This window comes from Myotis brandtii, unplaced genomic scaffold (assembly GCF_000412655.1).
Source record: "Myotis brandtii unplaced genomic scaffold, ASM41265v1 scaffold583, whole genome shotgun sequence".
Classification (NCBI taxonomy): Eukaryota; Metazoa; Chordata; class Mammalia; order Chiroptera; family Vespertilionidae; genus Myotis; species Myotis brandtii.
This window is the reverse complement of record NW_005370191.1, coordinates 1,876,146-1,889,353: the sequence shown is the minus strand read 5'-3', so window position 1 is coordinate 1,889,353 and position 13,208 is coordinate 1,876,146. Positions and strand designations below refer to the sequence as shown.

Sequence of the window (13,208 nt, the reverse complement as noted above, 5' to 3'; positions counted from 1 at the left end):
CATGTTTTTATTGATTTCAGAGAGGAAAGGGGAGAGAGAGAGAGAGAGAGAGAGAGAGAGAGAGAGAGAGAGAGAGAGAGAAACAAGTGAAACTAATGTTAACTGGATAGGAAAGCAAGAGAAGATACTGAGGGTAGGAGCCATGAATTTAACCATGAAAATCATTCTTGTTTCAAAATGAAATAATGGACACAGAATTTCAATTTGGGATAAAAAAATAGTTCTGGAGCCAGACAGTGGCAACAGTTGCACAACAATGTAAATGTACTTTAATGTCACTGAACTGTACACTTTGAAATGATAAATTTTATATGTATAAATTATCACAATAAAAAATAAACATCTGTGGCAGGTACAGATGTTATTTGCATACTGCCTTAGACTGTCTCAGAATAATATATTTTCTATGGAAGAAAGTAGCTTTAAAAATCAAATTTCAACTTATTGAGAATAAAGAGAGAGTATTCCCTCTTATCATGGTTCCAAACTTGAGCGTGTATAACAGTCACCTATAAACATGGAGATCATGGGGACCCAGGAATATTATGTTACTTGTTTCCCTGTTCACTGACTTACTTTAAGCCTGTACCATAGGTAGGTAAACTGCTGCACACGAATAAGGAGGGATGCACAAAATTGTTCATTGCAGCACTATCCATTAGAGCCACACAATGCAAGCAACACATTGCAATCAATTAGGAATAGATCCATATCATAACTAACAGTCAAAGTAAATAAATTAGATCTTCACATTTAGACATGGGGGGAATTTTAAAAATATAATTTTAAGCCAAAAAAAAGCAAGTTGCATAATGACTGTACATTATGATACTATTTGTACAAATATTTAAACACATTATTTGGGGATGCCTGCATATGCAGTAAAAATGTAAAAATACAGAAGCAGTTATCTTTGGGGAGGGAAAGAAGTGGGTTCAGGATGGGATACAGAAGAGGAGTACATCTGTGTATGTAACATTTAATTAATGTTAAATCTGAGTACATGGGTGTTTATTAGTGTTACTATATATTTGTTAGATGTTTGCTATATTTCACTAAAACAAGAGGACTCAGGAACATCTAGATTAATCTGGAATGATTTCCAAGTCATGTGAATGAGTAGCAGCATTTTACACTATGCCTACTAAGTCTGATTTCTAGTCATTTTTTCCTCTATTCCCAAAAGTTTTTTGGTTCACCAAAAATAATGCTTCAAGAGTGCTATCCACAAAATATTTTTAAGTACTTACCCAATAAACAGAGATAGTTGGGTTCAGTCAATCTGGATAGTTTTGTGACCTGATTCAAGATGTTGTAAAGCTCTGTTGGTTCACATAGAATCAAATCAGCCATCCTATAGGGAAGAATAAACGTAAAGCATACATAGCCAGGACTTCTGGTCAAGACGGTAGTGTAAACACAGTACTCGCATCATCCTTCCACAATCACATTAATCACATAAAGCATATTACCTCTTTCTATTTTAAACTAGAGGCCTGGTGCACGAAAATTCGTTCACTGGGGGGGGGGGAGTCCCTCAGCCCGGCCTGCGCCCTCTCGCAGTCTGGGAACCCTCGGGGGATGTCCAACTGACAGTTTAGGCCCACTCCCCGGGGGATCGGGCCTAAGCTGGCAGTCAGTCATCCCTCTGGCAGCCTGGGAGCCCTTGGGGGATGTCTGACTAACGGCTTAGGTCCGCTCCCTGTGGGACCCTGTGGGGAGTGGGCCTAAGCCGTTAGGTGGACATCCATAGCACTGCCATGTCTGTTAGTTGGACATCCATAGCACTGCCTCTCCTGCCACCACCCCTGAGCTGGCCAGCCATGAGCCAGCTTCTGGCTGAGCTGTGGGCCCCCTGTGGAAGTGCACTGACCACCAGGGGGCAGCTCCTGCATTGAGCATCTGCCCCCTGGTGGTCAGTGCACATCATAGTGACCGGTCATTCCTGGTTGTTCTGCTGTTAGGGTCAATTTGCATATTGCCCTTTTATTATATAGGATGAGTGCTCAAAAAGTTAACATATTGAATTAAACTCTTTCTTAATGCATCTTCAGGAAAAGATTAAAGTAATCATGAACATAATCAGGAAAGCCTCAAAATTCTGTAGTGAGCCCTGGCTGCTGTGGCTCCATGGTTTCGAGCATGGTCCCTTACACTGAAACATTGTGGGCTTGATCCAGTCAGGGCTCATGCATGAGGCAGCTGATCAATGTTTTTCTTTCACATCGATGTTTCTCTCTCTCTCTCCTCTCTCTCTCTCTCCCATCTTCTCTCTCTCTCTTTCTCTCTCTCTCCCTCCCTCCCCCTCTCCCCCTCTCTCTCTCCATTCCCCTCTCTTTAAACCAATGAAAAAAATATCCTCAGGTAAGGATTGATAAAAATAAGAATAAATTTTGTAGTGAAATGTGTGTAGAGAATAAAATATTGAACTATATAATAATATATAAACTATATAAATAACAACCAAGCTATAAAATAGTCAACAGTTCATTTGTTTTTTAGCATATAATCACTGAGCACCTACTACATGCCAGGCACTGAAAATAACTGTGGTAAACTAGACCTACCTTCATGAAGGTTACAGTCTATCATGGAATGCAGACACTGGACACAAAATACAAGTAAGAAAAGCACTATAAAAGAGTCAGTGTCCCATGTTGGAGGAGGAGCTAATGAGAGGACCTAACCTAGTTGCGGGAATCAGAGAAGGGCTGTCTGAGATGTGACTGCTAAGCTGAGACAGGAGGCTAGGCAAGACTTAGCCAGAAGAAGAGAGGGTGAAAAAGAAGGCAAGAACATTCAGTACCTGAGAGAGTTCAAGGAGACTGGTATGGCAACAGCAAGGAGAGAGTAATGAGTGAAGACCCTGAGGAGGCTTATGATAAGGATCATGAAGGTCAATATTGGGTGGAGAATTGCTGATGTGTACTGACAAAACCACCTGGCCAGCTTGGGCCCTGGCTCCTGACTGCAGGGATGAGATACTGGTTCCTGAGCATGACTGGTGCTCCAAGGACACTGAAGGGGAAGGGCTGGGCCTGTGCAGCAGCTCCCTGCAGGGAAGCCTCCTTTTAGCAAGGGGTTGAGGCTTCAAGGAGCTGCCCAGCACCAGTAGAAACTGTTGGAGAAGTTGAATCCAGAGGTAGGTAATCTTGATCAAAACAGTTAGGGTCCACTTCAGTTACCAGTATGATGCTCAGGGAGAGCCCAAACCCTTGACACCTCCTCAAGAACTTCTGTTCTCAGCCTCCCCTCCATCAATTTCAACCTCTACATGGATCATTCATATTAGCACACAAACATCCTCTGTACCCATCTTTGTTCTCTTTACAGCAATACTTCTCAAAATAGTGGTGTTGACTCACTGTCTCCACTTCCTCAGCTCCAAACTCTGTACATCCTAATCATAGCTGTGCCATTTACTATGGGCTGCCTTATGGTGAGTAATTAGCCTCTGTGTGCCTCAGTTTGCATCTCTGTAAAGTGGGGGTAATATTAGCTTTGCCACTTCTATAAAATGAGCATAATAGTACCTATTTGTAGTGTGTGGGTTAATGAAATTACACATAAGGTATTCTGAGCAGGGAGGAAATAAATGCTCAGTAAGTGTTGGCTGTTGGCACGTTTCTCCCCTGGAGCTTCTAACCCTATCAAACCACAGAAACTATTCTTATCAAGGTCATCAACAATGTCCATCTCACCTAATCCATTAGTCACTTCTCTCTGTGCTCAAATGATGAAGTTTCTTAGCTGCATTTACCCCAGTTGAGCATTCCTCCTTCCCCAGTACTCTCCACTTCCCGAAGTCCACACACACACATACTAGTACTCTCCAGGATTCCCTCCTACCTCTTGGACTGCTCCTGCTGTCTTCTTTTATGGGAGGCTCTATCTTTACGTAAGAATGCCCTTGGTCATAGTCACCTTTCCTCTCTAGCTATATTTTCATTCTAGGAAAGGGCTTCTCAACCTCAGCAGTACTGATATTTGAGGCCAATCTTCTGTTGTGGGGGCTGACCTGTACATCGTAGGGTGTTTAGCAGCATCCCTGGCCTCCACCCAGTGGTTGCCAGTAGCAAACCTCCCCCAATCCAGGTGTAACAACCAAAAAAGTTTCCAGAAGTTGCCAAATGTTCCCTGGAAGAAGAGGTATCAAAAACCCATTCATAGGATTACTGCCACATCACCTTTTTCAATTGCCATTTTCTCCTCTTTTGAATTTGAACTCTAGAGTTAGTTATTGTTATACTGTTATATGGTTTGGGAGATTAAGGGTTTCTTTTTTGTTTGTTAGGATGCTCTGATCTGACATTTGACATGAAAACAAAGTGCTAGATGCTCTTGTTGACTTCCATCAATGAGATGGGGAAAATATAACAGTTCTTGGTAACATCCTTTATAATAATGGTTTGATTTTTTTATTTCAAGAGAATCTTTTTTCCAATGCTTTTCCCACTTTTACCCAGTTTCCTTATCACTTGCTATAGATGGCTTTTGTATGCATGCACACTATGTTGCAGGTCTGTTTCATTTAGTAAACTGAAAATTATTGCTTAATTTTAAAAATGCTAGTTGAGAACCACCACTCTAAAATCTAGAGTCTAGCTGATCCATCTCACTCCTGTATACCAATGAGTCCCAAACTGTACCCCTGCTTGACTTCTCCACTGAGCTCGACTTCACTTGGATGCCTAATTAGCATCTCAAATATAACATAACCAATATTGGGCTTTTAATTCACACATGCCCACACCTCCAATGCATGTTTATCTTTTAGTCTTCTCAGTCTCAATAAATAGCACCATTATCCACCTAGTTACATAAGTCCACATCACTAATCCATTTCCCTCCACCCCTCACATCTACTCTATTAGCTCTACCACCTAAATATATTCCAAATCCATCTACTTCTTTCCATCTCCGGGGTTAACATAGACCAAGATATTATCTCTCTCCTGATGATGCAATACTTGCCAACTGGATTTCTTGCTTTCTCCCTGCAGTCTAATCTTCACATGGCAGTCAGAGTGATCTTTTCAAAATATAAGTTTCTTTGTCTTCACCCCACTTGTCATTACCTGACATTATCACTCATTGTTTGTTGGTTTTATCAACAGTCTCCTCCCACTGGAATGTATGGCTTATTAGGACAGGGACCTTGTCCTTCTTGCTCACTACTATGGTAACCAATGGGGCCTTCTTGACATGATGTCATACATATAGATTCCACGTGTAGGATTCCACATGTAGGTTCTGAAGGATCTCCCCACCCCCACCTCAGGTCAGGTCCTCAGCCTCTGAAAGCCCTGTCTGCAGGCCATTCTAGAGGTGGTGAGTACAGGGGAGAGAGGACAGGCTTTGGGTCTAGTCCCACCACTTCGTTAAGCCAACCTAAAAACTGGCTGCAACCTATCGGGCCTATCGCTCACACCCCATCCTTAAATTCCCACCTATAGTTCCCCATTACAACCTCCATCACTTTATTCACTAGCCCAAGGGATTGTCTCTTGGCATCCAGGTAAAAACTCAGCCACAGGGATCAACTTCTTCAGACTTATCTCCTTCCCAGAGAGCACTCTCCCTGGTCAGGCAAGAACTGCCCCTCATGTGCTGGTCAAGTGCAGGGGGATGAGAGCAGTTTCTGAACCTCACAACAGGGTTCTGAGAGATGACACAACCCCATGAGCTGGTACCACTAGCCCGGGTGGGTAGAGGGCTGAGAGCTAACATCCCTTTGAATGCTACACTGAAATCTACAGGATTTAAGATGCTCTGGCTCCACTGTTTGAGCCCTAAGAATATTTTGATATTGCACTTTTACATAAAACTATGAAACTATTTTTGAGATTTTGCCAAAAGTATTTTCCTTAATGGATTCCATTAAGTTAATTTATTCGTTGATTTTATATATTTCAGTTAACTAATTCCAATTTTTTTCACTTTCCATTTTGTTTAGCCAAGATTATTTTTTCCAAAATCAAGTCTTTTTTTCTATGTGAATTTTACATGAAAGATTTGATTCCTCAATCAGATTTTACTGAGTACAGTTTCTGCCACTGTGAATTTCATTTGTACTAATTATTTCTACCAAGTCGTTTTCAACAGTGGAGTCAAAAGGCAAGTTTAAGACATTACCCTTTGGACTCTTTCAGCACAGCATTGCTCTTCTTAAGAGACTTTCAAGGAGTTTAGTGAGATAGTTCTTGCTGGGTTGATGAAGCATGCAGGTGGGAAGGGAGGTCTGAGGGAGCACCTTCTGCAGATCTGGTTTGATGGAATGAGAGACTGAACTTCTATTCATTGACCCATCAGGGAAATCCACACAACTTTCTGGGTGGCAAGCAAAGCCACCTACTCTGTCAGGAGAGCAGTGTGCCAGCACAGGCCTTGTCCGAAAACACTAGACACCCACCAGTAAGAAGGTTCTTCACCCTCCCTGTGATGACCTAACTCTAAACCAGGGGGCTGTGTATGGCTCTCCCAGTCAGGCCAGAGCAGTCCTGCAGTGGGCCTGGTGAGCTCAGCTCTACTGAGAGCACGTCTATATTTGAGGAAAGCAGTCAGTTGGAAGGGGTTGCCATAGCCTGAGACTGAAGGGGAAACTGGTGGACCCAGCCTTTCTCAATGCCCGGGCCCTCCATTCTGACTGACTGCATGGCTGTAAGAGGCTAGGCCTGACCCCAGGCTTCTCACAGGAGTTCCCAGACACTGAGAGCTTAGTCTAATGCTCATCCCAACTCAATCTGGGTGGGCACAATTGATGGGCATTGGTTTCTGGTGGAAAAGGAGTATCACTTAATGCCCCTGGAAAAGCCAGACAGACCATGAACTTCACTTTGGGCTCTTGACTTAGACTGAGCATGGACCAGAGAGAGAACTGCACAGATATGAGTCAGGGTCCACAGCCAGCCCCGTTACCCCCTGGTTCTCTGTGGGAAACTGGGGCTGTGCCAGGATGACCAAGGCTTAAATACAGTGGCACATATCAATACCCTCACTTGCAAATTGAGGCAGTAATACACAATAGAAAGGCTACAGGATTGTTACATTGAGATAACTGATATAAACTGCCCAGTACTGACCCTGGCATAGAGTGGGAGCTTAGGAAACAGAAGTTCCTTTACTTCTAGCCTCTCTCTCTTTTCAACTTCATCTAGGAGCCGGTGATGGCTACAAATCCAACAGACAGAAAGCACCCTTCAAAGAATCTCAGGCCAAATACCATAGCAGGATCGGGCCAAGCTTAAAAGTGACTAGAGGCTTGGTGCACAAAATTCGTGCATGGGTAGGGTCCCTAGGCCTGGCTGGCGATCAGAGCTCATCTGTGGGGTGACCGGCAGGGCGATCAGGAGATCCCTTGGCTGGCCTGGGGCCTGCGGACTAGGGGCAGCTCCTGCATTGAACATCTGCTCCCTGGTGGTCAGTGAGCATCATAGCGACCAGTCCTTCCACCGGTCATTCCACTGTTTGGTCGATTTGCATATTAGGCTTTTATTATATAGGATAGGGACCAGGGGTATTACCCGAGGATCTGATACAGTCTTTCCTTGATCCCAGCCTAACACTTCCTGTGCCTGAACCTTGAAAGCTAGAGGTCATAGTCCCAGGCCACAATATCCCAGAGCTTCAGAGGATACAGAAGTGGTACGGAAATCTCTTGTTTCAGAGGGGCAACAGGTCCTATTAGTGATTGCCAGTATCTCTGTATTTTAGAAGTATCAGGTATGGGCGTGAAGTCTAGACCCAGCTGCTCACATCCTTATCCCTTATCTTCTATCTTACTTTCACTTCCATGTCCCCAAAACTAGGCTCACTGCATCCGAGAGGTACCTAGTGGTCTTGTGAAGTTGACAGGTCTACCTATGCAGCAAATCAGTTGTCGGAGATAAGGGTTGGTGAACTGCAACACCATCTCCCAAAAGCTGTGGCCACCATGTCTGGTCTCACCTCCTCCAACTCTGCCTCCAGCACTTGTTTCTCCCCTGCTCTTTGATGGGCTTAGGCCTCACCTTCTGCTCCTTACATGGGTCCTCGGCCCTGACCAGGCTCTGGACTCAGCTTTTCTCTCACTTCCTTGACCTCTGACTGGTCTGGAAGACTGAAGGTTTTGTTCCTGACTTAGCTCTATCACCATCAGTGACTCTAAGCTCTTGGGAACCCTTTGCTAGCAGCTTCCTGCTGCCTCTACTCTGCCAGTCCATAACCTTATAGTTGCTCTACTGGAATGTATCTTGGAGAGTCAAATCCTTTTGACTTTAAGCAGGAATGGGCCACAACTAAAAGTTAAATCTATCTATCTAAATATGGTGCTGTTTTAAAATATGTGTCCCCATTTTCCAATACCCTAGAGGAAAATAAAGAAAACTATCATGCAAGGTGGAATGATTACCACCTCTCTCTTTGTTTTAGCTCCAAGGTTCTGAAAGGAAAGATTTAAAATATTTCACTTGAGGTACGATTTTAGGGTTGAAGAGAAACTAGGTTATTATACAATATGTGACCTAATAGCAAGCATCTGATAGCTCATAAACACGTCTAAGCCTAAGGTACAAAATGGTCAGTATATGTGGATATGTGTGGCTTGTCTTCATGTGGGATTAGGGCAAGGTGGGTATCAATGTATTTGTATATTGTGTATAAAAATATACAATGAAGAACATGCAAAATGAATCTATGGTGACAGGAAGTAGCTGTCTTGGGGAACTGATGAAAAGAATCATGAGAAAACTTTCTGGAATGAAAATATTCTGTCGCATGTTTGGGGTGGACGTTACAAGGGTATAAATGGACAAAACCCACCAACTGAACACTTAAGATTGGTATACTGTATCATATATGACAATCAAAACTAAAAATAAATCCCCTGTGTAGATATATGTGTTTATGTGTTCAAAGATGGGAATACAGCCCTAGCCAGTGTGGCTCAATGGATAGAGCGTCAGCCTGTGGACCAAAGGGTCCCAGGTTCAATTCCAGTCAAGGGCATGTACCTTGATTGCAGGCTCCTCCCGGGCCCAGGCCCTGGTTGGGATTCATGCAGAAGGCAACCAACTGATGTATTTCTCTCACATCAATGTTTGATTCTGTCTTTCCCTCTCTTTCATTCTCCCTAAAAATCAATGGAAAAATATCCTTAGGTGAGGATTTAAAGAAAAAAGATGTGAATACACAGGTGTGTATATGGATATGAGTCTGCAGCCCAATTTGTATGTCCATGATCTTCGTGTGGGATCTGGGCATAGGAAACGATGAGAACTTGGACACACAGAAAGTACACACTACAGAACTTCCGCTTGGCTCCCATAACCACCAGTGAATCCTTTTTTCATCATTTCTCATTTGTCCAGGATTTTCCCAAGGCCTACAACTCTTATACAAACCTCCTCACCTTCCTTGAGTCCTCATTGAGCAACTTCTCTATAATTTTCTAGTTCTACCTGGAAAGGTTAAAGACACTGGGTATGAAAGGCGCTCCCCCTCCAACTGCCCCTGACTACCCTTCCAGCTTTCTCCCAGAGAGATAAGCATCCTTTGACCTAATCCTTCCCCCTCCTCATTTCCCCTTAGCCCCCTCCTTTCAGCACCCTTCTTTCTTTTTTCAAAATCCATGTCTCACAAGTTTGAAACACAAGTTTCAAACATTCACAATTCATGAAACTATAATCGCTTGGACTGTGCCCTCTGAAGCTTATCCAGGCACAGAAGCTGGTGGTAGGCCCTTGCCTGGAAAAGTCTGAGGCAGCTGCATTGAAATGGTCTGTACCCTTATAATTTGTTGAGGCAAAAGATGCATTAGTGTTCCCTATAGACCAGATGTGTCCCAGGCAGGAGAGAGGGCCAACTAGAAGCTATGTTAAATGGACTTTGCCTAGGAGGAGTGACCTGGAGGGCTAAGGGATCAATTGCATAGGATTCCCGAAACCAGGGGCTGAGGGAGCAACTGAAAGCAGCAAGACAAGTGTAACCCCTAGGTCAAGGAAATTGCAGTTAAGAGAGACCCACAAAAGCACTGCATGGAGGAAAGAATCAGGTAAACTCTCATCAAGCTCACAGACTACTAATGCCACATGACAAAGGGACCTTTCCTGCCCCATCTCTACTCTTACATCCCCCTCCACCAATATTAGTGGGTCTGAAGCCTCAGTCTGCATGGTGTGGTGGTACAGGGGAGATGAGCAAGCAAGATGGAGAAATACAGAAGTCAACTACCCTCCTCTGGAAAGGTAGAAGCCTAACGAAAGCTAGAGGAGAGTTGCTTTAATTTTGAATCAAATTCAGAATTTTTACTATTAATGTGAACTATACATTTAGGCTATTGCAATGAGTCTGTCCTGGTGACTAGAAGTAATCCAAGGGCAACCGAATATTTCAAGAAAGAGTGTGAATGAAGACATAAATCTGTTTTATGATGCATTCGGCTTCTTGAATACAGACCTGTATGTTCAGTGAAAAGTTACATGGGCGAAGCAGAGCATAGTACCTGGCACAGTCAATGCTTGATACAGCAGCTGTTAAGACTGTTACGAACAATCTTGGGATTTAAAGGGAAGCAGATAGGAGCTGACTGTAAAGACAGCTTTGTTGTCAAGTTATTTGGAATGGCCCCAGTAAAGGACTTGGGAGGTAGTGAGCTGTTGTGGAGATGAAGACAGGGCTAACTTGGCAGGGATGGGGAGGGTATTGAGCCCCATCTGTGGGAGTGAGCCTGAGAATCTGTGATTCTAGCTTCTCTCTCATGGCCTTAACTTTCCCTTTGAGAGGGATGACTTCAGGCCTGGCCTCTCTCCTGAGTTTCAATCCCACATTTCTTCTTAGAAGTAACTCCCCACCTGTCTACTGTTATTTCTATATAGACAACTCACTATCACTTCCAATTCAGCCCATCTTAAATGGAGCTCTTCATTTTCTCTAGCCAGCTCACCTTCCACACAACCCCTGAATTCCATTTCTATACAGATATACTTCTCTCCGGCTGATTTCCCACATTCCTTCCATTCATTTCTTAAGCCCTTAAGACTGTTACCTCTTTGGCCCCATGTTCTCCATTTCTATGAACACCATCATCGCTCAGATCTTGATCTCATAAGATAGCCTCCTACACAATCTCCCTGCCCCCACGTTTTCCCCTTGAAGCCCTTAGCATGCCCAGGTCAGTCTAATCTTCACAGTTTGTGGTGGCAACAGAAAAGCCTTTGATAAACACTTGCTTCCCAAGAAATAAAATACAAACTTCTCAGCTAATGTTCACAGGTCCTACACAATCTGGTTTTTCCAACCTGCTTTTTCCAGCTTTATGTAAAACCATTCAACTCTCCCCAAGTTCAAAGCATCACTCTCAGCCTGGTTAATGCTGGACAATAAAGACACAGAGATGAAAGACATACCTGGCTCAAGGTGCTCAAAGTTCTAGTGGTAAGACAAAGGTAAATAATTAACCAGAGAACTTGGTCAGTGGCAAGATAGAGGACACTGCTTGTTCTCATCCCCATTCCATCAGAAATTATCTATTCACTGTCCCCTGAATATAGGCCTAGGCTTTCCTACCTCCAGGGTTTTCTTTGGGCTCTTTCCTCCTTTAAACACTTTCCATTGTAAAAGGTCCAGCTCTTAGTGCCCTCTCCTTTGAGAATTCCAATGTCCAGGCAAGGATCTCTCCCTCCTCTGGAGCTGAATCGGCCCACTGAGTAGTCCTTCCTGTACATCTCTCAGCTTAGATGTTTCATCCTCTGGAGGTCCTCTCTCACACGGGCCCCACCCACACCCCAAATCTGGGTTAGATACACCGCCTCTGTGTTCCCACGGTACCTCATAACTCTCCTAGTGTTGCCCACATCATGCTGCTTGCCATTTACCTCTCTTTCTCACTAGATGCTGAGTGTCTTAAAGGCATAAAATGCGTGGATCTTGTTCATAGTGGAACACCCCGCTCCAAGACTGGGCTGGCATATCTTAGCAGCTCAATAAACAAGTGGAAGGGAGGGAGGAAATAGTGAACCAGTCACCATGCACTACCTTGTCTTTAGCACGAATGGGAATTGTTCTTTTAATCTTTGCTTTCCTAACTAACCGCTTCCAAGCAGGCTTAGTCATAGATACACACACACACACACACACACAATTGCTTTCCTAACTAACCGCTTCCAAGCAGGCTTAGTCATAGACACACACACACACACACACACACACACACACACACCCGCCCCGCCCTTCCCCACCAACCCACCCTGGGATTGTGCATTTCTCTCTGAAGGCAACAAACTGCAGCAAATCTACCTGCCCCACTTGACTCTGAACTTTCTGACCGCAAGGCTCCTTTGTATGCCCAGGAAAGAGCAGGGGGGAGGGGGGAAATGAAGCTTAAATTTAACTTATAAATTTAAATTATCAACTCCCTTTGAGCAGGAACCACATCGTTATTTTCTGTCTGAGTAAACTCTGAACAGCCCTTTAACTGCAGCCACAGTTTCTTCGTCCCCAGAGCACAAACAATGTGGTCGTGTTCCCAGCACTGCTGGCCACACCTGACGGGCAGGGACTGGGTGAAAACAGACGTTACCTAGATACCTGTTTCTTCCTCTGTAACCCGGGGCTGCTGTCCTGTAAAGCTCGTCCAACAGGACCTAGAGCTAAGTCAGGGCTCACCGTCGCTCATTCTCAGCTGCGGTGCCCCAGTGGGACAGGGGGTGGGCGGCACGTGAGTGTGAGAAAGGGGTGCAGGAGAGGGACAGATTCAAGGAGCCCCCATCCTGCCACCCCACCTCTGGGGCTCCCAACCTCTCCTCCCCGCCCCTTTCCTTTCCAGGGAGCAGGGGTGGCGGGTTCAGCTGCGGTCAGGGGGGCTCGGACCGCACCCAGTCCGCCAGGCCGGCTGCGGGACTGGTGGCCGGTCTCCCTGCCAGAGTCTGTCTGGAGCCCCACCTGGAAAATGGCTCCTCTAAGGCTCTTCCGGCCTAAACCCCGTCCTCTTGCACCTCTTGGGAGGGAGAGTGTCGCCCCCAACTCTGACAGCGCTCCCCGCGACCCGCCGCCCAGGACTCGATTCGAACCAGCCTTGGGCGGCACTCCCACTGGGCCGGGAGCGTCGCTCCGCCTTCCTGCGGGACAGCCGTGATACCGCGAGATCTGGGAGATGAGGCGGGGCCGGAAGCTGGGCTCTTCTCGCGAGGCCCGGGGGAACGGAGCCAGGAGGCCCTGCATCCTGTGGAGGT

At 45.1% G+C, this 13,208-nt stretch overlaps 1 protein-coding gene across 2 annotated transcripts in view; it reads right to left on the bottom strand.

Moving 5' to 3' along the window:
- Positions 1-13,202, bottom strand: part of STYXL1 (serine/threonine/tyrosine interacting-like 1) — a 61,755-nt gene extending 48,553 nt beyond the window's left edge. Inside the window, exons 1-2 of one of the 2 annotated variants that reach the window (XM_005879152.2) lie at positions 12,919-13,202; positions 1,251-1,354 (exon numbers count right to left, since the gene is read on the bottom strand). In XM_005879152.2, the coding sequence (XP_005879214.1) occupies positions 1,251-1,353 (103 nt within the window). In that variant the 5' untranslated portion in view covers position 1,354; positions 12,919-13,202. The other variant, XM_005879153.2, reaches the window with a different exon arrangement.
- Between the last annotated feature and the right edge of the window lie 6 nt (positions 13,203-13,208).